The 25,798-nt window shown below is 53.0% G+C and overlaps 1 protein-coding gene across 4 annotated transcripts in view; it reads right to left on the bottom strand.

Annotated features, from left to right (window-relative positions):
• The window catches only part of EPHB2 (EPH receptor B2), a 241,178-nt gene that overhangs the window by 25,728 nt on the left and 189,652 nt on the right, over positions 1-25,798 (bottom strand). Inside the window, exons 6-12 of one of the 4 annotated variants that reach the window (XM_054009140.1) lie at positions 16,366-16,490; positions 9,169-9,331; positions 8,699-8,807; positions 8,148-8,260; positions 4,836-4,958; positions 3,899-4,146; positions 2,278-2,493 (exon numbers count right to left, since the gene is read on the bottom strand). In XM_054009140.1, the coding sequence (XP_053865115.1) occupies positions 2,278-2,493; positions 3,899-4,146; positions 4,836-4,958; positions 8,148-8,260; positions 8,699-8,807; positions 9,169-9,331; positions 16,366-16,490 (1,097 nt within the window). Of the gene's footprint in view, positions 1-2,277; positions 2,494-3,898; positions 4,147-4,835; positions 4,959-8,147; positions 8,264-8,698; positions 8,808-9,168; positions 9,332-16,365; positions 16,491-25,798 lie in introns of all 4 variants that reach the window. The other 3 variants (XM_054009139.1, XM_054009142.1, XM_054009141.1) reach the window with 3 other exon arrangements.

Genomic DNA, 25,798 nt, shown 5'->3' with positions numbered 1-25,798 from the left:
AGGCTAAGATATAACAAGGTTTAATGGCTCAAAGTTGAAGTTAGACAAATTCAGACTGGAAATAAGGCATACATTTTTAACAGTGAGGGTAATTAACCACTGGAATAATTTACCACGGGCTGGGGTGGATATTCCATCACTGGAAAATTTTACATCAAGATTGGATGTTTTCTCTAAAACAGATGATTTAATTCAAACAGGAATTAATTCTATGGACCAACACAGGAATCAGACCAGACTGATAATCACAATGGCTCCTTCTGTCCTCAGAATCCATGCATCCATGAATCTATGAAAAATGCATTTCAACCAACAGTTGGGAGATTTACAGCACAGTAATGAATTTTGCAAACTAGCAAGGAAGACAGCAAACATCTGCACTGCCAACTGTACCTTGTTCACTGACTTTAACAGTGCAGAGAAGTTTTAATTATTCATGACTCTCCTTCTCTGAGTCCTAGGAAATGTGCTGGAGTCTCAGACAGCAACGAGGCCGTTGTAATGTGAGATGTCAGCATCACGCTGCTTCTGCTAGTAAAGCTTTGCTGAGAAGTTGGAAGAAACTGGTGGGTTCTTTGTGGGGAATTTTTGGGTTGCGGGTTAGTGGAGTGGAGGAACCGTTAGGATCATCTCCAAGAACACATGGAGGATGGGTGAGGTACCAGAGGACTGGAGGAGGGCAAACATAGTACTTATCTTTAAAAAGGGGAACAAAGAGGACCCACGAAATTACAGACCAGTCAGCATAACTTAAATTCCTGGAAAGAGACTGGAACAAATTGTTAACAATTTGTAAGCACCAAGAGGATAATAGGGTAGTAAGTGACAGCCAACATAGATTTGTCAAGAACAAATCATGCCAAACCAACCTAATTTCCTTCTTTGACAGGGTTACTCAGGCAAGTGGATGAAGCTGTAGACATGATATATCTTGATTTTAGTAAGCCTTTTGATACAGTCCCATATGAAATTCTCATCAGCACACTAGGGAAATGTGGTCTAGAGGTGCGCACAACTGGTTGAAATACTGTACTCACAGAGCAGCTATCAATGGTTCACTGTTAAACTGGAAGCGTACATCTACTGGGGACCAACAGGGGTCTGTCATAGATCCAGATTAATCAATATTTCCATAGTGACTCGGATGGAGAATATTCTTATACAAGCCATGCCACAGACATACCCACAGGGTTCAGATGAGTTTGTACTTGGCCATGTGCTCCCATGGCTACACTATTTTTAGTGCTCTATCTCAATGACAGCTAGCACAAATATGTCTGTGTGAACAGGGAATCACACCCCTAGCTTATAGGGTAGAGGATACCTGTAAGGATAGTTAAGCGTTGGAATAGCCTTCCAAGGGAGGTTGTGGAATCCCCATCATTGGAGGTCTGTAAGAACAGGTTGGACAAACACCTGTCAGGGATGCTCTAGGTATATTTGGCCCTGCCTCACCTCAGCGGGCGGGACTAGATGCCCCCTTGAGGACCCTTCCAGCCCTCCATGTCTGTGATTCGATGGATACTCTTCTGTCATGGTTTCCCCACGTTATTTAGAAGAAGCTGTCCTTCGAAGAAGCTCATGGTTTGTTATTGCGGGATTTCTTATCGGCACTGGGTTTCATGCATCGGTCTGTCATTTTAGGGCATTAACTACTGGCAGGGATGTGAACTGACGTGTGTGGCCTCAGGAACAGTTGGGGCAACAAGGTGGATAACCAGAAAGCAAAGACAGAAACGGAATGAGAAATTCTAGAATTCCAGAATCTTCTTACACAACTGTTACAAAGACCTCCCTGCCGCCAGCTCCACCCCGCCACTCACCCTGGCATTCCTGGGAGCCATTAGCTCTGCCCTGCCGTGCACCCTGACCGTGCGGCCTGGGCCGCTCTGTCTGACAAACTGCATCGTCCCCATCTTGGGAGCGTGTGTGTGAAACAGAAGCTGCTTATCCTTAGCCCACTATGAATGAATCCCCACCCGGTGCAGGAGCCTTCCCCTTCCCGGGGCTCTGCCTGGCTCTCATTTCATGTCTGAGCCCTTCTGCCCTTTCCCTACATGCAGGCTCTGTGTGCGGCGCCCTTCAGGAGTGCTCACACCAACCGCAATGAGCCGAGTCTGACCGGCTCACCAACAGGGCAAGGGCTCGCCAACTGCCCCCCCCCCCGTGTTCCTCTCGCTCTCTCCTTCCCCCTTGATCACCTCCTCGTCTCCCCCTTGATCACCTCCTCGTCTCCTCCCCTCCCCTCCCCTCCCGCTCTGGAGATGGGAGCTTTACCAGCGCACTGGTGTAGGTGGGATCCGAGGTGTCATCCTCCAGGAAGCGGGACAGGCCGAAGTCGGACACCTTGCAGACCAGGTTGCTGTTGACGAGGATGTTGCGGGCAGCCAGGTCCCGGTGCACGTAGTTCATGTCGGCCAGGTACTTCATGCCCGCGGCGATGCCCCGCAGCATGCCCACCAGCTGGATCACAGTGAACTGCCCATCGTTTTGCTTAGGGGGAGACAGGAAAAGTCCGTATGGGACGAGTGGGTTTGCACTTCACTCCGACACCAGGCCAGGGGAAGAGGCACGCAGACCTGGAATGACTTGCCTATAGCCATGCAGGAGTCAGCAGCACTCAGGATTAGGACCCAGGAGTCCTGAGTCTCTGCCCCAGAACTCAGCTGCTCTCATACAATCAAAGGAGAGTCGCCAGCCGTTTCTGTTGGAATAAGAGGCCTGGTGTTGCTGCCTATGATGGGGGCCGTGGGCCTGGGGGCCCTAGTGCTCTGACCCAGGAATGGGCCTGCGAGGCTCAGGGGCACCTTGTCACCCCTATTCCTGCCCAACAATCATAGCATTCTCAAGCTAAGCACCAGAGAGAACTTTCCACAGCCAACAGGGGACGCGCCCCCTTCAGAGCAGTGATTTCAGGGAGCTGCTGTCACACAGAGATGCACCTTGCACAGCAGGATTCGGGCACTAGGATCTCACTCAGCTACGTGGGTTATTCCTTTCAGCACACTGAATTATTCACCTCAGGCTGAGGCCCACAAAGGTTTAGATCGAGCGGACTGAGGGCGATATCCTGCCCCTATACAAGTCAGTGGCAAAACTTCCATTGACTTCAACAGAGCCAGGATTTCCCCTTGAACGTGTGTGTGCCCTGTGTGCGTGAGCGCATGCGCACTGGCAGGCAGTGGGCGCACGTGTGCCCTGGCCATAGTGAGTGCGTGCGCTGTGCAAGTCGTGCATTTGTCCTTGTGTGCCTTGGTGTGCAGTGTGTGTGTGGACGTCTGCACTTGAGTTTGGTCATGTTGTAACCCATGTCCTGATCCATGCTGCTAACACGGTGGTAAACTGCAGTGTAGACAGACCACGGGCATCTGTTCCTCGCCAAGTTTAGTAGTAGGCTGCATCCTGGCACCAATGTCTGTGTCCTGGAAGACGTGTTTGTGTAGGGCCTACACTATATTAATTGACACAGGATGTTCACAGTCGTGGCTGAGCCCCACAAGAAGCTGGGCGTCAGTGTCCCCAGGGAAGCCGCTGGGGGCTCAGAACTCTGACGTCTGACCCTGAGCGCGTTTGAAACGTGTGTCCCGCCTGTGAGCGAAGTGCTGCATGTGTATGTGTGAAACGTGCATGCACAGCGTGCAAGCAGTATTTGCTCACCGTGTGTGTGTGTGTGTGTGTGTGTGGCAGTGTATGCCCTCTGCCTGTGTGCACAGCCCTGGGGCAGAGCCTTCCAGAGCACCACGCGGCGGCTCTCAGCCTGCAGGGTGAATGCTGCTGGCCTGGAGGGGTGTAGCACTGCCATAGGAAAAGGTGAATCAGCAAGGGTTGGGCCCCGCTTGCCGCCTCCCCCCCCGGTCCCAGCATCCCCTCTGCCACTGCCCTTCCCAGCACCTCGTACCCGGAGAAAGGAGTCCAGGGAGCCATTCTCCATGAACTCGGTGATGATCATGACAGGGGCGCTCTTGGTGACCACCCCCTCCAGGTGGATAACGTTGGGGTGGTCGAACTGCCCCATGATGCTGGCCTCGCTCAGGAAGTCCCGTCTCTGCTTCTCCGTGTAACCCGACTTCAGCGTTTTGATGGCCACAAAGATCTCTCTCTTGCCAGGCAGCTTGAGGTGCCCACTGCACACTTCCCCAAACTCCCCTGAGATGGGAGAGAGCACAGGTTACAAACTGCTGGCCTCCCCAGTGCTCTGCCCTGCCACTCAGACCCTCGGCATGGGACCCTGCTGCTCCCACGCTACCAAACACACCCATCCTCCATGCACCCAGCCCCACGCACCCCCCTCCCATGCACCCAGCCCCATGCACTCCCCTCCCATGCACCCAACCCCAGACACATCCTACCCACACCCACATCTCCTTGCACGCTGGCCCATGCACACCACCCAAGCACACCGGACCCACATAATACCTGCCCACCTCTTTTCTGGGGGCAGCTGAGTTCATCTGGAATCTCACCGCTGTTCCCCCTTGTTTTGTGCCAAATGCTTCTCCTCAGGCCCAGGCATCCTTCCAGCTGAGGAGCGCTAAATCCTGCTCCCTCTGGGTCAGCCAGCTAGAGCCCAGTGCGGTGTCCCTGCCTTGCAGGGCTGAGTGTGCTGCCCGCAGAGCACCCAGTGCCAGCTGACACGGGCTGCTGGGTGCTGACCTTGGGCATCCCACCTAGCAGGACGTGCAGGGGCTGGCCCCATCCCTCCGTTACTGGCCACAGCTAGTTCCCGTCTCACTGGCGCAGGCCACTCAGCAAGCTCCTGCCTAGCCCCTGGGCCTGGCTACCGTGAGGAGGCTGTGGGGCTGATGGAGAGCCCAGCCCAACATGGCCCAGCCTACCTGCTCCGATCACCTGCTCAATTTTGACACAAGAGATGTCGATTTCCTTTGCAAATTCCCTGACGGCCTCATTGGGGTCTTCATAGGTGAAGGGGTCAATGTAAATCTTCATTCCCGGAGTCACTGCGAATAGGTGGAGGGAGAGAGTCAGACAGACAGAGGCACCCGGGATGACAGCCAGACAGCAAGAAGAAAGGAAGAACCCGTGCATGCCTGTGTGCGTGCGTGTGTACCCAGGTCTGTGTGCGTGCGTGCGTACCCGGATCTGTGTGCGTGCGTGCGTACCCGGGTCTGTGTGCGTGTGTGTGTACCCGGGTCTGTGTGCGTGTGTGTGTACCCGGGTTTGTGTGCATGTGTGTGTACCCAGGTTTGTGTGCGTGCGTGTGTACCCGGGTCTGTGTGCGTGCGTGTGTACCCGGGTCTGTGTGCATGCATGTGTACCTGGGTCTGTGTGCATGAGTGCGTGTGTGCAAGAGAGAGATGCTGCTGCAGCAAGGGGCAGGCTCTGAACCCTGCAGACAGCGGGAGCATGTGCAGGAGAGAGGCATGTGGAGAAGCATGTGGCATTCATGGGAAGCGCACAATCCAAGCAGAGCTTCTCGCTGGCCGAGCACAGAACCCCGTCAGCAGGCCCCTCCTGAACACAGGGGCTCATCAGCCACGGAGGAGCCTGGGTCCTAGGCCAAAGGAGCTACTTGCAAACAACGAAAACGGTTAAGTACAATTCCTCCACAATAGACGCTCCTGCAGCTCGAGCAGCAGACACACCCTGAGCCAACCCCCTGGCTTCCCCAAAGAGAGCAACAGCACTTCACAGCCTGCCTCCGTCTGCCCAGCGCACCCTCAGGGTTCAGGTATTAGGGACCTCAGGCCCAACTGTGCTACAGCGAGACAGCCATCGCAGTGACCACAGAACCTGAGCCCGGGATCCAACCCCCCCCGGAGCACTGTCATTTTGGAGTTTAATATGGGGGAATCCAGATGTTGGCCAGCAGACCAGCCTGAGACGGAAAGCTGCCAGATTCTGCTCTCAGCCCCCCTGGGCAAACCTCCAGTAACTCAGGCGGGGGGAGCTAGAGATGCCTAGCACCTAGGACAAGCTGGGCACTTTTATGTTGTCATGTCAGTATGCACTTGGGCTCCCAACCTTACACCCCCACCTATGAAAATGCTGGTCTAAGTGACTGACTGAAGGCCACACAGCAAATCAGTGGCAGAGCCAGGGAGATGGAGAATCCACGCTGGTGCCCTGCCCACACTGCCTCCCCACAGATAACTGTACCCAGAGGGGGAGGGACCCAACACTGGTGACCCAGACACAGCCAGGCCTGGAGGCTGAAGACACTACAGCAGCTGCAAGAGCCAAGTTCCCCCTGCCAGATGGAGCCGAACACGCAGGCGGGAGCCGGTCTGGAACTCACCACTAGCTTTGACTGCCCCACTGCACATTGGCCTCATGGCTGGGGGCTGGGAAGGCGGCACTGAGCACCGTGCTTCCCGCTTGTTACCAGAGACTTGGCTCTGCCCACCAGAGCCTTTCCCCAGCCGTATCCTAGCCTGCCACAGAACTTGGGCTGCTCTTGGGAGCCAAGCCTTGGAGCAGAGCGTGCAGTGGGGTCCGTGAGCTTCATGAGCGCACCAGAGCCAGAAGTGCCAGTCCTGGGGACGTGTCAGTGGATGGGAACCGGCAGCGAGCCAGGATAAGAGGAAGGCCGTTCTCTCCAGAGTGCGAGCCGAGGGGGTTCAAAGGCTGTATGGCGCTTCAGGGGTTTCTGACACATCAAACAAAGCCACACTCGCCGCTAGGGCGGCACGGCTGGGACACTGAGCAGCGTCTGGGGCTCTTAGCAGTCGGCCAAGTGACAACCACAGTTACAACAGCACAATAACAACAACAATATTAGAGCTCATTCAATGGCTGTGCTGACATTAAGGCCAGCTGAGCCGTGAGATGGGACAATCTTTGCTAGCGGCTAGCTGGAAATGTGAATGCAGTTTTGTACACCTTATAAGGCCGGGTCAACACTAGAAAGTTATGTGGACATAGCCCTGTTGTCAGGGGTGTAATTTTTAACTGGTGTACTGGTACAATCCCTGGGTGGGCACAATTATACCGGTAAAAAGATGCCTTATATTGGTGTAGTTTATTCCTTTCCCCCTAGAGCAGGGGTGGGCAAACTTTTTGGCCCGAGGGCCACATCGGGGAATAGAAATTGTATGGCGGGTCATGAATGCTCACAAAATTGGGGTTGGGGTGCGGGAGGGGGTGATGGCTCTGGATGGGGGTGCGGACTCTGGGGATGAGGAGTTTGGGGTGTAGGAGGGTGCTCTGGGCTGGGACCGAGGGGTTTGGAGAGTGGGAGGGGGATCAGGGCTGGGGCAGGGGGTTGGGGAGTGGGGAGAGGCTCAGGGGTACAGGCTCCAAAAGTGGCGCTTACCTCAAGCGGCTCCTGGAAGCAGTGGCATGTCCCTTCTCCGGCTCCTATGCAGAGGCGCGGCCAGGTGGCTCTGCACACTGCCACATCCACAGGCACCACCCCTGCAGCTCCCACTGGAGCATGTAGGAGCCAGAGCAGGGCCATGCCGCAGCTTCCAGGAGCTGCGTGGAGCGGCCCTGACCCTGCGCCCCGGCTGGAGCAGCGCAAGTCCCAGACCCCGCTCCCCAGAAGGAGCTCGCGGGCCAGCTTAAAACGTCTCGCAGGCCACATCCGGCCAATGGGCTGTAGTTTGCCCATTCTAGCCCTAAAGGATGCACAGCAAGGTAGTGAATGGGGTTCTAGAGGGCACACAGTGAAGCAGGGTGGGGTTCTAGAGGATGCACAGCGAGGTGGGGTGGGGTTCTATAGGACACTCAGTGAAGCGGGGCGGGGTTCTAGAGGACGCGCAGTGAGGTGGTGTGTGGGGGTCTACAATTGGGTGAGGGTGGGGTTCTAGAGGATGCTCTCTGAGGAGATCAGAGGTTCTAGAGGATGCTCTAGATGGGGTGGGATTCTAGAGAACACAGAGCATGCTGAGACATTAATTTCATGCTATGAACCATAAAGTTGTCAAATAAATTCCAGATTAAGTTTGGCCCCTAAATCAAAAAGTCGGGTTCCTGGTGAAGACTCCCCAAATGGCTCCTTAAAGTGACCCCCTGGCTCCATGGTGCCCCATTTCCCACGTAACTGACCAGGAGGGAGGTGAGGGTGTTTCCAACAAGACTAGCCACCACCGGGGGGCCTTCCTTTTCAGACTAAGGGCCCGGAGCCTGGCTGGGCCCAGTGGGTTTTTCACACTCTACACAGGGAAAGAGGGAATGAGAGAACGAACCGAAGAAGGAATGGACCCCCAGGCCAGGCACGGGTGCGCGGTACGTACTGTGGCCACTGGTATAGTGCTGCAGCTTGTCAGTGTACTCGGAGTCGGCTCGCTCGAAGCCCCGTCTTCTGAAAGGAAAGCGAGCACTGAGAGGGTCAGGAAAGGGACGGGCACAGCAGGGCAGGGTGCTCCAAGCATGGGGCATGTCAGCACCGTCCCACCGTGCCCACACAGTCCCAATAACCTCTACCTTCTCTGCCCCTCGTCCCCATCTGCCCTCCCCCCACATCTGCCCTCTCCCCTCACTTCCCCCACTTCCACCTGTCCTCTTCTTTCACCTCCCCCATCCCCGCCTGCCCTCTGCCCTCACCTCCACCCTCACCTGGCCTCTCCCCTTAGTTCCCCCACCCCCATCTGCCCTCTGCCTCTCGCCTCCCCCACCCCACATGCCCTGTCACCCTTCACCTCTCCCACCACCCCAGACAGAGCAGCGTGGGCTGTGCCAGGCCAAGTGTGGTGGGGCTGTCCCTGGACAGCGCGTGGCGCGCTCACCGGTAACCCACCTGTTGCACACAATGATGATGATGACCACGGCAATGAGGAACACCAGACCCGCTGCGGAGGAGCCGATGATGAGCGGCAGCTTCTCCTGGACGCTGGTTTGGTACTCAGCTGGCACACAGGATGGAGGGAACCCGTTACTGCGCAGTGAGACCCCCCGCAGGTGTCAAGCTCACACGTGGGTGGGGGATGCAGCTCCCCAAAGTGCAGGGGGGAGAGGGAACGTGAGTCTTCTGCCCCATCCCTGGCTATGGGTGAGGGGGGAATAAAGAATCCTTTGCGCGTCCCAGATTGGTGGGAACCCATGGAGAACCTCTGTGCCCACCCCTCTTTGTCTGCTCACCTGAGCCCTGCCAGGTAGGGTGGGTGGGGGAATTCACAGCCCTGCAGCAGAAGGCACCAGCCCACCCTGCTAAAACCCTGATCCTGGTCTCTGCCCCTTTACGCAGAGGGACCTGCCTGCCTGTCTCACCTTCGGTCATGGTCTGGAAGTACATCTTGCCACTGTAGCGGCCGTAGCCGGCCACGGTGCGTGCCCGCACCTGGAAGACATAGATGGTGCCGGCTTTGAGGTTCTGCACAGTCATGGTGTTGGTGGGGCTCTTCACTGCTGTGGCATTGAATTCACTCAGATCCTGCCAAGGAAACGACACCTGCTGTTAGAGAGCCGAGCCCAGGCCCTGGCCCCTCTTGGCATGAGGAGTTTTGCATTCGCTGCACCCAGGACAGCTGCCACCAGGGCTCCAGAGAGAAGGGAGCATCTGCACGGGGGTCCTCTGGGGGGGCAACAACTCAGTGACTGGGGAAGACATGGGGCTAAGCGGTGCTTGAGTGCAGCAGCTCCTCGCTTCTGCGGACAGCAGCGAACCTTGGCAAACGGTGCAAAGCGACAGCTCCCAGCACGCTGTTCAATACCTGGGGATCAGGAGAGCTCTGTTGGAGGGATTGGTTGAGTGAACGCAGGGCCGGTGCAAGGAAGTTTCGCGCCCTAGGTGAAACTTCCACTTTGCGCCCCCCCCAGCCCTGTGGCAGCTCCCCCCCCGCCCTGAGGCGCCCCCTTTCCCCCCCCGCGGCAGCTCCCCACCCCCCCCAGTCCGGGGAGCCGTGCGGCACCTCCCCACCCCAGCTCACCTCTGCTCCGCCTCCTCCCCGAGCACGCCGCCCCCGCTCTAATTCTCCTCCCAGGCTTGCGGCGCCAAACAGCTGATTGGCGCTGCAAGCCTGGGAGGCGGGAGAAGTGGAGCGGCGACCGCGCGCTCGGGGAGGAACGCTGTAAAAAAACGATTGGGGGCACCGCTTTTTGGCGCCCCCAAATCTTGGCGCCCTAGGCAACCGCCTAGTTCGCCTTAATGGTAGCACTGGCCCTGAGTGAACGACAAGAGAAACAAACATCTAAATGCTGGTCCCTCTACGGATGGGTGGGAGGGCAGCCTGAGCTCAGTGTCGCTGTGAAGGGGAGATCTGGGGGGCAAATATGGTACTGCAAAGTCCATGCTTCTGCAGTCAGGCCATCTGCCCCCCCGCCCACACCTTTGGTTTCTCTTCCTTTTCCCCATTAGCCCCTAGAACTTATAAGCAACCCTACCAAAACACCCCAGTGGAATATAGCCTGCTTAGTGAGGAAGCAAACCCCGCAGTGCTGAAGAGTGCGAATACCAAGACATACACGATGCTGTGAAGAGCACAATGGCCATTAGTGCCTGCACAAGGCCCCGGCAGTCTCCTGCTGGAGTGGGGCCAGCTGAGGGGTTACACAGACGCCAACTGTATGGCTCTAGCCCTTAGGCAGGTTCCCATTTAAACCCCTTCAGTTTTCCCATTCCCCTATAGGGGAGCAATGAAGTCTCTGCTTCTGCAGGTCTCCCGCTCCGGGGGTTTGCACCAGGGTCCCACTTGGTATAGAAATGGAAATTGCCTGTTGCATGGGGGACCCACCTGTAGCAAAAGCTGAATTTGGATGGAGATAATGACTCTTCTGCTGTGAATGAACCATGCTTTTCATTCCGTACAAATGTGAAGGGTCGCCCTTCTCTGCACTTATGTTCCCATCTCCATCCCTTCCACGGCCTACCCACTCCCTGTCTCCACCCCGTTCCCATCTTACCCACTCCCATCCCCTTCCCTCCACATCCGACCCACTCCCACCCCCAACCCCTCCATGTGGGATCTGGGAGGATGTTTCTTGTTGGGTCCTACAGGGATCTGTACTGGGTCTCGTGCTACTCAATATTTTCATTAATGACTTGAGTAACGGAGGGAGAGGATGCTTATAAAATCTGTGGATGACACCATGCTGGGAGGGGTTGCAAGCACTTTGGAGGACAGGATTAGAAATCAAAACAACCATGGCAAATCGGAGAATTGATCTGAAATCAACAGGATGAAATTTTATAAAGACACGTGCACAGTACTTCACGTAGGAAGGAAAAATCAAACGCCAGCTCCAAACCGGGGAGTAGCTGGCTAGGCAGTGGTGCTGCTGGAAAGGATCTGGGGATTATAATGGACCACAAACTAGGAGTTAACAGTCTGACGCAGTTGCTAAAAAGGCGACTATCACGCTGGGGTGTATTAACAGGAGCGATGTATGTCAGATACAGGAGACAACTGTCCCACTCTAGTCAGCACTGGTGAGGCCTCAGCTGGAGTCGTGTCCAGTTCTGGGCACCACATTTTAAGGCAGATATGGACCAGGTGTAGAAAGCCTGGCCTAGGAGGGAAGATTCTGGGCATGTCTAGTCCTGAGAAAGGAAGATTAACCAGGGACGTGGTAACAATCTTCCAATAAGGTACCGGCTGTTATAACCCGGGCGGGGCTCTCCTAGGACATGTTGTTTACTAATGGAGGATTGAGGACTGTAGCACTGAACCTTTCCACTCCCAGGAGGTGCACGACCAGTGCGGTGGAGGTAACCTGGGGTAACTGGGCCTTTAGGGCATTGTGAGGGGTGTGCTAATCTCCACGAATATGCGCTTCTCCTTTGTTCCACTGTGGCGCTGGGATTGGTTTGGGGGTTATAAATACACTGGAGAGGCAGGTCCCTTTGATCATCAAAACCTGCCAGCGAGGCCCAAATGAAAATGTTGCAATTGCCAAGTTAATCTGCCCCTTAAGGAAATGGAGCAGCCAACCAGCCTGCACCTGCAAGGCGAGCTGCTTTACAAGAATATTGAATCAGGTGCTCTGAGCGCCTCCTGCGAGACATCTGGGTGCTGGGCAGAAGCCACTCACAGCCTCAACAGGCACCTGGTCTGCAAGGAAAGAGCATCAAACCTCCCAGTCCAGAGGCAAAATCCTCCCTCTTGAACCTGCTTTCCATTGGTCAGTCCAGGAGTGGTGCCTTCAGGCAGTTCAGGGCACTGCGCTGCACAGAGGGTGGGATCCTAACAATCTGGGGGCGGGATTGTCAGCCTGCAAGGAGGAGCTAGACCAGCTCACTTGGTAGGGGATGAAGAACATTCTTCCTAGGAGGAATCGGTCCAGCAGACAAGTAAGGAAGAATCGTCAGCTCCAAGCCCCAAGCAGGGCCAGCTAGGCCATTACTTAGGGCAGTGTCCTCTGTCTGATGCTGCAGGCTTTGAAACGTGGGCAGCACCGTGGAATCGCGGGCTGGATCTAGGGCCACCTCACCTCCACCCCCCACACAATGGGGGCTGGAACTGGCCCAATGTCAGTGTTTTGTCCATCACCTTTTGCAACAAGCACTTGACGAGTTTACCCGGTTTTCCCCAGCCCAGCCCCGCTCCAGAGCTGCCCAGGTAACATGGAATGACTTAGAAATGCCTCCTCGTTTCTTTCCAGCCTTGGCTCGGGGGAGATGTGGTTCTCAAGAAGCCTCATGTGTCACAGGCTGGGGCAGGCCCCACTACCCCCTGAGTCTGGACTTCCCCAGCTCTGGGGATGTTGGGATTACAACAGGGCTCCCTGCCCTTCCCAGTGCTCCCCTCCCTCAGCGAACAAACGGACTGCACCTCCGCTCTCACAGCCCTGGGCCCAGCGCTCCCATCCCGCCCAGCCCCCTCCTCTCAGTCTCGCTTCTGCAGCCTGGTCTTACCACTCCACGTGCACACGGTATGCCGACAGCGCAAAGCTGGGCTTGTTTGAATCTTGCCAGCAGTGAAGCCACAGCGGCACTGGCTGCAATAGGGGCTGGACGAGCCCTCCTGGACCCCTGAGAATTCCTTGTGCAGCTAGCCTGGGCTTCACTGCTTTGCTACCTGTGCCAGTGGATTCCAGCTAGCTGGGAGAGCTGCAATCACATCCCCGGAGGGCAGCGCAGACACACCTACAGAGGTGTCCGTACAGGGCTGACAGCTGGCCACCAAACATCTTCCTGTGCATGCCGAGCCCAACTGTTCTTCCATTATTCTTTGTCCTTTCCCTGTGTGACACTGACAGGAAATGCAAAATAACCTGCACCAAACGCCAGCACGGTTTGGAGAAAGGCTTTCTGGCCTCTGCTTCTCTTAACTCCCTAATGAGTCCAGAGTCTGTCTATTAAGGGGCCCTACGCTTTTCCACTGGAACCCCCCATTTTTCAAGTGCTCACAACCTTTGGGGCTGAAATTCTCCAGGGCTGGTTACTACCCAGGAGTGAATTTGTTTGGAAACTTTGAGCAGACAATTCTGGGTTTTCAAGTGGAGCGAGCGCACTTTTTCCGTGATGAGAACAAAGTTGCCACTTTTAAACAGCTCTGGCGTCTAAGCCGCTTGGGGTCGGGAGCTGAAATCTAGCAAGGAGAGATCCCTTAGGGAGCAAAGGGGTTTTTCTGGGTCTGGCCTAGTTACAAGGGATGAAAATCATAGTTTGGACCCACATGATGGTTTTAATGACAACTGGAGCTATTTGAAGCTCAGAATTTCTGCTCTGCGGGAGATACTGACATTCTGAAACTGGTTTCATTCCGAACTGGAACAAAACCAACAACATCTACAATTTTCTCTGAAACTAAATTTAGGAAAAAAACCCTTTTTTTGGGTCAATTGAAAACATTGTGCTGTGATAAAATCCAAGTTTTTCATTCCAATTGTGACATTTTCATTTTGTACTGCATTCAAATTAGAATAAAATCAATTTTGAAATGAAAAGTCATTTCACAATGAAAAGCAGATACACTTGTTTCAGTTTTGGGGACGAATCAGAGCAAGGTGAACATAAGACCATAAGAACGGCCGTACTGGGTCAGATCAGTGGTCCATCTAGCCCAGTCTCCTGTCTTCCGACAGTGGCCAATGCCAGGTGGCCCAGAGGGAATGAACAGAACAGGGAATCATCAAGTGATTCCTCCCCTGTTGCTCATTCCCACCTTCTGGAGGGTGGAGAGCTGACAGTGGCCAGGACAAGGACCAACTTGTCCAAATGTCAAAACAAGCCCAAAGTGTCACTGTAGCATCGGCACCAGCCCCTCCCTCTGCAAGGCAAAGGAGGGCTGGGGTTAGAATATTCCCTTCTGCCCACTGCTAACGTGGCAGCAAATTCCAACCCAGCCTCCTCTGCAGGGCCCCAGCGCCATTTGCATTGTAAGCTGTATGAACCATTACATCTTGGCATTATTTGTGCCATTTGTCAGCAAGACCATTTGCCTCTTATGCAATAATCTCTAAGAGCAAGGAGGAGCGCAGTCTCCTCCAGCAGCCAGCCACAGTCCAGCGGACAGGGGCGTAGGACACAGCTTTGGCTTTACCCCCCCACCGAGAGAGAGAGAGAACGAGCGAATAAACTCCCCGAGAGCTTCTGTTGCTGCTTAGCGTGTCTCTGGGCTGGGACCCCTCTCTGGATCTGTCTGGTTATCTCCCCCTCCAACTCGCTCTGTTCTCTGGGATCATTTCCAGGGGTCAAGTAAATGGCTCTGATTTATCCAATATAGGTCAGGACCTATTTTACAGCTTACAAAGCGGCTCTCCCCTCCCCCCTCTCCCTCTGGCTCCTGGTGCTGAGAAAATAGGTCACGGGCAGGGAGCAACGGGGATTAATCATTTCCTCGGGCAGCTGCTGGGAAAATATTTTCTGTTTCATTTAAATCATAAAGTGTTTTAATTAGGTGGGGATTTTTTGAGTTTATTTTTTAATGTGTAGTTTGCGGCAGAGATGTGCTCCTGGGAGGAGAAGGCTCCTGCCCCCCACTTCCCGCTCCCAGCTGGGTCCATCCTGCCAGAGCCTCAGCACCACTCACTGAGGCTGGGCCTTCTCCTGTGACCCTGTACAGACCCCCAGCACGGCAGGCCTTGGCAGCACAAAGCCAGCCCGTTGGACACCTCCCCACCATGCCAAGGAAGTTACAGTCCTGGCCCGTGAACTTCCTCCTGTTGTGCAGGGTGAGTTCCACTGAATAACACACAATCCCTCTTCTCTTCTCTGGCTGGGCTGGTGGCACCTGCAATGGGGCGTGTTTTGGAGAGGGACGGATTCTCACTCAGAAGGGCCATTCCACCTGGATCTCTTCCAACCTCTCACATCAGCTCCCGTCCCAGAGGGCATTGCACTGGGGTAGCTGCATCAGTGTAGACCCCCAGCACAGATGCACTGCACTCGTGTAAAGTGGAGCTTGCACCAGCACCACTTATCCCAGTTCTATCCTCGGAAAAGTCACACGGGGGAGTGCAAGACCAGTTTCCTACAGGAGCAACACATACACATTGGGGAGTGCCAGCCCTGCTTCCTACAGAGATACATTGTGAAGTGCAAGCCCAGCTTCGTACTTGTACAACGCGTATACACGGGGGAGTGCAAGCCCAGCTTTGTGCGTACACACGGGGGAGTGCAAGCCCAGCTTTGTGTGTACACACGGGGGAGTGCAAGCCCAGCTTTGTGCGTATACACGGGGGAGTGCAAGCCCAGCTTTGTGCGTACACACGGGGGAGTGCAAGCCCAGCTTTGTGCGTATACACGGGGGAGTGCAAGCCCAGCTTTGTGCGTACACACGGGGGAGTGCAAGCCCAGCTTTGTGCGTACACACGGGGGAGTGCAAGCCCAGCTTTTGCCCGTGCAACACATGCACACTGGAGGCTGCACTGGTTCAGCTGCACTGGTGCAAACAATGCTCATGCAGAGAAGCCCTTAGGACTGGCACTGGAAGCTAAATTCATCCCTGGTGTAAAACCATTGACTCCGTGGAGTTCCAGCAAGCAGGAATTTGGCCCCAAGATACTAGTGTATCAATTGGCGAGGTTCCAGCCAGCACAGTTCCTGCTCCAGGGAAAGGGACTAACAAGTCCCTGGGACCTCGGCTTTAGCAAACTGGAGGGAAGGGCCAGCCTGCAATGGCGCTGATAGCCACTGGCTCTTGATTATTGAAGGTTGGGACACTCCTCTCACGGCCTCAAGAACTCCTCCTCAGTGACTCCTCATTCCCTTTCAAACCCAGCTATATCGCCCAACCCGAGCTAGCCGCATGGAGACTACAGCGTGTCCTGCCCTACACATTCATTCCCTGGGATCCGAAGGGTTAATACACACCGCCAGACTGACTCTGTCAGCCTCGGTGCCCGTCTGTTATTCTCTTCAATTGCATCTGACACCTGTTGTGCCGTCACATACCCCCGGGGCTCATGCCATCTCTGGCTGTGATGGTCAGTCCCCCAAAGCATCTCCCCCAAGGCTGGCAAAGGTCTGAGCCGCCTCTCCCCATGCCCACATTAACAGTGGGCGGCCCCAGGCTCTGCTGATACCTTCTCAAAGTATTGCAGCTCATAATCCAGGATGACTCCGTTGGGCTGGTCAGGTTGAGACCACGATAAGGTAATGCTGTCCACCGTCCGGCTGACCTGGTGCATGATGGACACAGCAGAAGGGGCTGGAAGAGAGGGAGAAGAGAGAACTGTAAGTCAACTGCACAGAGAAGATGGCACTTGACGCTGGAGCGGGCAGGTCAGTAACATTACTCTGTCGTAGCCATCGCTTTCAGTTCCAGCACTGGCCACTGGTCTGTACAGCTCCCAGGGCCAGCCCCTTGCAATTCCTAGCGTCTGAGAGGAGAGGAAATATTCCTGTGAACACGGAAAGTTATTCAGGGCTTGAGATTTTTGCACTTTGTTACGAGTTTGAAATTGGGAGCAGTTCAGTGCAATATTTCAGGTGGGGATCTGAATTATTTTCAAGTGAAATAGGCCCTAATTCTCAGGCAAAATGAACTCTTGTTTGAGCAAAACCTGCCATGTCTCCCAGCAAAGAAGCCATTGCATCAAGAACATGCAAAAATCCATTTTCCACCCCCAATATTTGTCATGCCTGGGGCCCAGGGACATGCTGGAAGTGCATGTCTCCCTATCTCCTAGAACTGGAAGGGACCCTGAAAAGTCATCAAGTCCAGCCCCCCTGCCTTCACAAGCAGGACCAAGTACTGATTTTTGCCCCAGATCCCTAAGTGGCCCCCCTCAAAGATTGAACTCACAACCCTGGGTTTAGCAGGCCAATGCTCAAACCAATGAGCTATCCCCGCTCTCTGCTGTTAGGGTGCTGGGTCTGCAGGCAGCAGATGCGAGTGCGAGAGGTTCATCCATCAGCCTGAGCATAAAGCGCAAACTGACCAGACACATGTGTAACAGTGACTCTTGCGCCCCATCACAGTCCTCCTGGAAATGACACACATGCAGACCCACTAGTTCTCCTGCGTCCGACAGATCCCTCCAGCTCCGGCTCAGACTGGCCCACCAGCTGATCACAGTGAGATTGCCCTTGATGGCCAACACGGCTTGACATGTAGCCTGCTAGGAATGATGTAGCTACAGATTCTTTCCCCATTTCCACGTCACGTGAGATTCTCTGGCACCTGGGGCTGGGCTCACAAGCAAAGCAGAGGCAAATGCATTCCTCTTCACTCAACAGCACGGTGCTGCTACCCCTCCCAATAAGCCCCCCAGACACGTGGCTGGATTCTGCTCTCACACAGATGTAAATTAGGCATAATCCCAGTGCGCACAACTGATGAAAAACCAGTCTCAGCTACGTCAGGGCCGGGGAGAGAGAGACCCAGTGAGAATGGCCAAGAGAATGAATTCCCCACAGCTGTAGCACCAGGCTTTGAATCCTCAGAAAAGGTAATGAGGTAACACCCCCTGTACCTCAAAATAGCGCCCTGTAACCCCCATATTCATCATTCCTAGATGGTTGTGATATTTCATACAAAGCAGGCCAGGTAAGATATCATACGAAAGGTCATGATCTGCTGAAACCCGAATAGCATCAGTGTGTATGCAGTTCTGAGATTTTGCTATATGGTTGTTCCTGACATAGGCTGTAAGGTTGAGATTCTCCCAGGAGGGGGTTAATCCACCATTAATCAGCAGGGGAGGTGGAATCAAGGGGTTTGCAATTCAATGACAATTGCACAAGCACCACACAATGGGGACTTCTCAGTTCTGTGACTCAGTTGCACAAGACCACACCGGGGGAATTGCTCAACGCTATGACTCAGCAAAGCCCCCCAGGGCATGTCTGGGTAAGCGTCTTCTAGGCACATGGACTAAGATTATAAAATAGGGGACAAGGGCATCATGCTTTTACCTTTCTCCTCCCCCACCTACGCTGGAAGCAATAAGAACATTGGAAAGACAAAAGACTTCAACCGAGGAGACTGGTCCAGGCTTAAGGGAGAAGCCTGTGTATTAAGAACTGTAACATCCAGGGGGGTGAGCAAACTGCTCGATCCAAATACTGTTTAGTCTAATAAGGTTTAAGCTTTAGATTTTGCAGTTACCTTTTATTTTCTTTGGTCACTAGCTCTGACCCTTTATGTCTCCCACTTATAATCACTCAAATCGATCTTTCTGTAGTTAATAAACCTGTTTTATATTTTACCGAAAACAGTGTGTTTTGGTTGAAGTGCTTGGGAAATCTCAGCTCAGTTACAAAGGCTGGTGCGTGTCCTCTCCGCATTGAGGGAGGGGCGGACGGGTAATAACCATACACTGGTCTGGGGTGCATGGCTGGGGAGATGGGGGAAACTGGCTGGTGCCTTTCCCTGTGTGATTTGTGAGTGGCTCAGGGAGCATTCATGCAATCTAGCTGGGTGTGGGGCTCCACATGCTGTTGTGCTGAGTGATCACAGCACCTGGAGGGGTTTGTTGGCTGTCACTAGCAAAGCACTGTGAGAGACAGCCCAGGCTGGAGCGCTAAGGGGGCACAGTGGTACCCCAGTTCAAGGTTGTATCCCGAGGATCCCATCACACCCCCATCACTATCTCTCCAAGTCTGTTTCCACATGAAAGACAGACTCACATTCAAAGGGGCTTTTACTAGGCCCAGCCTTTTAACTATGTTGTGATGTAAAAGCAACTCACTAAACAATCCTGAGAAAGGGCGTTCGAGAGCAGCAAGGTGTTCCCCAACATACGAGGTGCAGAGCACCTCACTCGTCCCCTGTGTGGGTTCTTACCGTACCTCCACAAAGACTTCCCGACAGCCTGCTGCCCCCAGGTCTCCAGTAACAGGCAGTGCTAAGACTTTGTTACTTTGACCAGCTTGGCTACAGAACATAACAAAGTAGAATCATAAATAATTAAAATGAAGCTGCAATTGTCAAAATAAATGAACAAAGTACACTTTCATGATGCATTATCCTGGCTTTTCAGTTGATTTTCTTCATTTACTATTTTGCAACGTTCATGATGGGTTAGTCTCCAGCACAGACTGGCGCTTAGGGGCCAGGCATGGGAGTCAGGAGACCAGTAAGTTGCTGTGTCACATCCCTGCCCTGTGCCTCAGTTTCCCCATCTGTGAAACAGGGATAATGACACAGGCCAGCATTGGCAAAGCTCTGAGATCTATGGCTGTCTCAGAGATCTCCCCCTGCTGGTGTCACTGCCAGCCAATGCTCCCTCAGAAACACGGTGAGGGTAGGGAATGGAGACTGCCCATCCAAATCACAGCTGCTAAAATCACCTTCTCTCCCTCTGCTCCAACCCTGGCGCCCTTCACTGGCTCTTCTCATGGCAAACCAGAGCGCCTCACCCTTATTATTTCAGGTCATGTGCCTGGTTCTCTGCACTCCTCCTAGTCCTCTCTCCTCACGGCCCCCTTACTCCCCTCTAGACTTCCTACCATCTCTCACTGCTGCCCCATCCACTTGGTGCAGTCTCCCTGTCTGTCAGCCCCAGCCCTGCAGGGCCCGTGCCCCACACGAAGTCCCACTGACAGCAATCCTCTTGCAGGACCAGGGCTGACTGTTGCAAAGTGCAGGCTAGAGATGTGATTTCATTCGAATGAAGTGATGACGTTTCTAACCCCAGCTGTTAGTCCATTGTTACTACGGCTGATTATTTTCACCACCATCATGTATTTTAGGAAAACCGACAATCTCAGTGACAAGCGTGAGATTCACGTTGGGTTTCCCTTGCTGCAGAAAAAGGCCAGAGACGTGGGTGTGCCCAAGCCACGGATTGCTGAAGCAGGGCCAAGGGAAGAGGATGGGGCATGTGCTGGAGCCAGCTAGTCTCTGCCAGGGCTCTCTCAGGCTGAGAGCAGTGGGAGCAGATGGGAGCTTAGGAGAATGGGCACAAGCCACCCCCCCCCCCCAGAAAACAAGAACATTCCCCTGGTTGTGCTTCCTTCTTGGTGGGGAGAAGTGGATGACTCCCTTCCCAAGAGTTCTCTCCCCGCCTGAGAGACCTCACAGAGGGGATCACCATACCTAGGAGAGTAAGGCAGACAGAGCAGATTCTGTTCCCATGCTGGGCCCTGAACCACCAATGCATGCTGCCTCTTGTGTGTTTAGGCCCTTTGCAAACTAAGTCATCATAAATGACTGAATCTTGCAGCTCCGTAAGTGAAGGAACCATGTACAATATCTCTGGCCCATGCCAGTCTCTGCTTTATGAAAGTGGAACGTGCCGTGTGCCTGCTGGCGGCGTGTTCTGCACCACGTGCAATAATCCAGGGGCCTATAAAAGAACCATGCCCCGTGAGCGCCATCTCGCAGCCTGAGATGTGGAGAGCGCTTGATTTTCATGCAACCTGCTCTGCAGAGGAAGCGGTGACGGGGAGATGGTTTGGCCCAGAATAAACACAGCTAGAAAGCAACAGGAACATTTACATCTGCTAATGGGCCCCGCTGTACTGTGTCTAATGGAACCCTGCATTCCTACAGTACCAGGGGCAGGCCTAGCAGCTGCTCAGCGCTGGTCTCACTCTGCTCCCAGTGAAGTCACTGGAAGCTTCCAGAGTTACGCCAAGGCCGAGCACTTTTGATAACCCCACCCAGAAGGCACTGGGGTCATACAAGCGACTTCGTGGCTAGTAAGTATCTCCCCTGGTTTTTGACAGCCATGTTGATGTGGTAAGTAAAGAAATCAGCGGAAGCCACCTCTTGAGTAAGTCGTTCCGTGATTAACAAACCCACGCCTGAGGGAGCCGTGTCCTCAATGAACCTGCCGCATTCTAGCGCAGGACAGAGGGCCAGGGAGGGTCTCAAAGCTGATCTGGAGGCGACACATTTCAGAACCATTTCCAAATGACAATGCAAATGCTACGAAAGTCTAACAATGCTTCAGCAAAGGTGCTGGGGCTTGTGACAGCCAGTGCTGTGGATGGGGGAAATCCCTTTATGCACAAGACCAAAGCACCACTTACGCGCCACTCACACTGTTTTGCACTTTAGTAACGCACGGTCCTTCTGCACAGGTGGGGTTTCATCCTATGCAGGCAAGTGTGGGGGAAAACACCTGCAAGACGTTCTCCTCGATGGAGCTCATGAAGCAGCTCAACTCACGGGAAAGGCACTTGGGGGTAACATCAGTGACATTGCTGTAGCTGTGAAACAAGCATTCCCATCCACTCCTGGAAGGAGAGCCGGGCACAGGCTTGTCCTGCAGGCAGGAGGGGAACCCCCAACATTGCCCCCTTGACAGGAACTGGACGGGGGGACACTTGTTCTTGGAGAGAACAGAGCTGCATGGAACAATGCTGCAAACATTTGTCTCCACTCAAACACCCCCTGATGAGGCAGCAGCAGATGGACTGATGTGGCCTCCGGCTCTGTTCACAGGCATGACCCCCATCGCCTGGGAATCAGGAGATCACATCTTTCGGCTAGAAGGAGGGGTTCTGATTTCCAAAGCGGCTCAGAGGATCCTAGACACATCTTTGCCATTCAGCTGAGTGGCTCTTCAGCGTCTAGCCACAGGAAAAGCTTCTAACCACAGAACTCTACAAAACACCAGGGCATCTTGTGCACAGATGCTGTGTGACTCCACGAAGCAGGACGGTAATTTTATCAGCCAGCTGCAATGTACCATGTGAGTTTTTAACCCTTCAGAGCCTCCTACACTGGGGGGGTCCAGAGAATCTCTCAGCTCCTGACCTGATATCAGCTCTCAGCTCTGCCACAGATTTCCTACATGACCATGGGCAAGTCACAGATAATCACTCTGGGCCTCAGTTTCCCATCTGCAAAATGGAGATAATATCCCTGCCCGTCTCCATCTCTCTGTTTATTGGCTAGCTAGATGGGAAGCTCCCTGGAACACAGACTGTTGCTTCTGGATACAGGGCCCAAGCCTAACACAATGGGCCCCAGCCTGGGCAGGGCCTCCTTGCCATTCCTGCAATGAAAAGAAGACACAGCCAGATAAAATACTGATACTGTCTCACATGAGCTTCTCATAAACAAACTGGGGAAATACAACCTAGATGGAGCTACTCTACGGTGGAAAACCGTTCCCAGAGAGTAGTTATCAGTGGTTCACAGTTAAGCTGGAAGGGCATAACGAGTGGGATCTTGCAGGGATCAGTTCTGGGTCTGGTTCTGTTCAATATCTTCCTCAGTGATTTAGCTAATGGCACAGAGAGGACACTTGTAAAGTCTGTGGATGATACCAAGCTGGGAGGGGTTGCAAGTGCTTTGGAGGATAGGATTAAAATTCAAAATGATCTGGACAAACTGGAGAAATGGTCTGAAGTAAATAGGATGAAATTCAATAAGGACAAATGCAAAGTACTCCACATAGGAAGGAACAATCATTGCACACATACACAATGGGAAATGACTGCCTAGGAAGGAGTACTGCAGAAAGGGATCTGGGGGTCAGAGTGGCTCACAAGCTAAATATGAATCAACAGGGTAAGGCTGGTGCAAGAAAAGCAAATGTCATTCTGGGATGTATTAGCAGGAGTGTTGTAAGCAAGTCACGAGAAGTGATTCTTCCACCCTACTCCATGCTGATTAGGCCTCAACTGGAGTACTTTGTCCAGTTCTGGGCACCACATTTCAGGAAAGATGTGGACAAATTGGAGAAAGTCCAGAGAAGAACAACAAAAATGATGAAAGATCTAGAAAAATAACCTATGAGGGAAGATTGTAAAAACTGGGTTTGTTTAGTCTGGAGAAGAGAAGACTGAGAGAGGACATGAGAACAGTTTTCAAGTACATAAAAGGTGTTACAAGGAGGGAAAATAATTGTTCTCTTTAACCTCTGAGGCTAGAGCAAGAAGCAATGGGCTTAAATTGCAGCAACGGCGGTTTAGGTTTGTACATTAGGAAAAACTTCCTAATTGTCAGGGTAGTTAAACACTGGAATAAATTGTCTAGGGAAATTGTGGAATCTCAGTCATTGGAGATTTTTAAGACCAGGTTGGACAGATACCTGTTAGGGATGGCCTAGATAATATTTAGTCCTGCCATGAGTTCAGGGGACTGGACTAGATGACCTCTCAAGGTCCCTTCCAGTCCTAGACGTCTTTGATTCTAAAACCTCACTCGGTCTGGGCAGGCTAGTGCTGAACATCGTCCGGCTCTGGGGGATACGGCAGGTAGTGGGCTTTGTGCGCTAGCCCATACTGGACTTGGGTGGGCACTGAGTGACAAACACAGGTCCAGAGAACCAGAGGATTTACACAATGAACTCAGCAGAGAAAAAGTTTCTGGTAGTAGAAGGTCCAGAATATTTAAGTTGAATTTACTGAAGTTCGTTACTTGTGAACACATTTTACACAGGTTCTCTCCCTTGGGTCTTGGAATGTTTCAGAGTAAAACTCCAACAAACTAAAAAGCGAGCGGACGTTCGTTGTTCTTTCATTCTGCTCTGCACTGGGATATTTCTGCCACCTTCCAAAGCATTGTCTAGCTGATGCCGGCTGTTCAGATATGTTTGTAAAACGGAATGTGGCCCTGTGGGATGTGCCATTTTGCTGCAGGAAAAATGACACTTTTTTTCCCATGACAAAATAAACAGCACCGTAATTGTTCTTTCCAAGGTGCACACTCTGCTCCAGAGCTAAACATTCCTTCTTTATTTCCTTAACGGATGGTTATATATCGAATATTTATATATTTTTATATATAATCGAATATTTGGCTTAACTGAGGCATGTGCAAAGCAGTATTGTTATGATGCCTCCATGCCGGCTATAGCACGTTTTTGGCTTCCCTCCCTAATTGTACAATAGATTGTTGTATATTTTCAGTTTGCCTATTGAAGATAATAAAAAATAATTAAGCTTAAAAAAAGGAGAAAGTGTGTCATGCCTTTTAAATGAGGCAGGTCAATGCAAAATGCAACAACATCCTAAAGGAAACACCAAGTCCCAGTACAGAGGGGAAAGAGAGAGTACTTAGGTTTCATAAGAAGGCCAGAAAGGACCATTATAACCCTGTAGTCTGACCTCCTGAACGACACAGGTCAGTGACTCCTGCATCTAACCCAAACACTTGTGGCCGAGCTAGTGAGGGAGAATCCACTCGCTCCTTGGGAAGTTATTCCAGTGGTTAAGTGTTATCTTCCCTGTTAAAATGTATGCCTATTATTTCCAGCGTTAACTGTACTGACTTCCGCTTCCAGCCACTGCATCTCGTTCTGCCTTTGTTTGCTAGATGAGATCAGGGCCGTAGCAACAAAGAACGTGGCCCCCTCCGAACATATGTCCGGGCGGGGCCCCTTACAATGCAGAAACTGGAATGTGGTATTTATTTTGCCACTTTTAGGGGCCCCCTTCCTTGCGGGGCCCCCTCCGGTCGGAGGGTACGGAGGGCGCTCGCTACGCCTCTGGATGAGAGGGGAGTCTAGACTCAGAAATCTTTCCCACAGATTAAGCTGCCTCTTCACCTGTCCTCCAGTTAGCTAACTAGCTTGAGCTCCATGAGTCTCCCACTATAAGGCAGATTTCCAGAATTTGAATCATTCCCGTAGCTCTTTTCTGAGCCCTTTCCAATGATTCAGCTTTTGATTTAAAGTGTGGGCACCAGGACGGGACCCAGCACCCAGGAATGGTCTCTCCAGTGCTGTCTAGAGGTAATACCGCCTCCCTTCTACTTCAGATTCCCCTGGCTTGTTTATCCAGGGATCAGCCCTTTTAGGAACACTACCGCTATGGGAACGCACGTTCAAATTGCGCGAACCCACGAAAAAGCTGCAGATGTCAGGGACAGCACAGTTTGCGCTGCATGGTCTTTATCACTAGTGATGATACATGAGCTTGACCCACAGACCCCTGGCTGAGTCTGGAAAAGCAGCTCTTGACTTGTAAGCCGAGCCCACTTGATCTGGAAATTATTAAGAGCCTATAAACGAAGAGCCCCCCAGAGCCACTTTTAGTCTCCATTTGGAAGAGAGCTGCACTTGATTAATCGTGTTACTGTAGCACCTCGGAGCCCTAGTCACTGACCAGAACCCTGTGCAAACACCGAACACAAAGCCGGTCCCTGCCTCCCCTCCACCTGCTTTCTGTCAGATTCCCACCGTCCGCTTCTCTAGGCCCAAACCCAGCTCCTGGCCCCAGCCTCAGCCTCCTGCCTGAAGTTCTGCAATATCCACCAGCTGCACCACACTGTGATGTGATCTGGGGCCGAGAGATTTCAGCTGTACTGGAAATGAGGGTAATTGGGGAAGCTGCTGTGTGATGCTTAAGGCAATTCATTATGATAAAACTGACAAAAATCAGCAGGGAATCATCAGACTATGAAGAATTGCATCAGGCAAAGCAGACAAAAGAGGCCCATTGGCAGGCTCTGGGCCTCCCCTAAAATGGCAGGATATGCTGAGTCTTTGCTTGGCTGGGACAGGACGGGAGGTCATCTGGGGCTGCACTGCCCATAGGTGATCCCCGCCCCAACGTGTCCCCTGACTCTACCGGCAGCAGGACAGGGCTTTTCTAGCAGCGGCAGGCCAGAGT

The sequence above is a fragment of the Malaclemys terrapin genome, chromosome 19 (genome assembly GCF_027887155.1).
Source record: "Malaclemys terrapin pileata isolate rMalTer1 chromosome 19, rMalTer1.hap1, whole genome shotgun sequence".
NCBI lineage: Eukaryota > Metazoa > Chordata > Testudines > Emydidae > Malaclemys > Malaclemys terrapin.
Note: the sequence above shows the minus strand (reverse complement) of the source record. Positions and strands in the feature narration are given on the sequence as shown.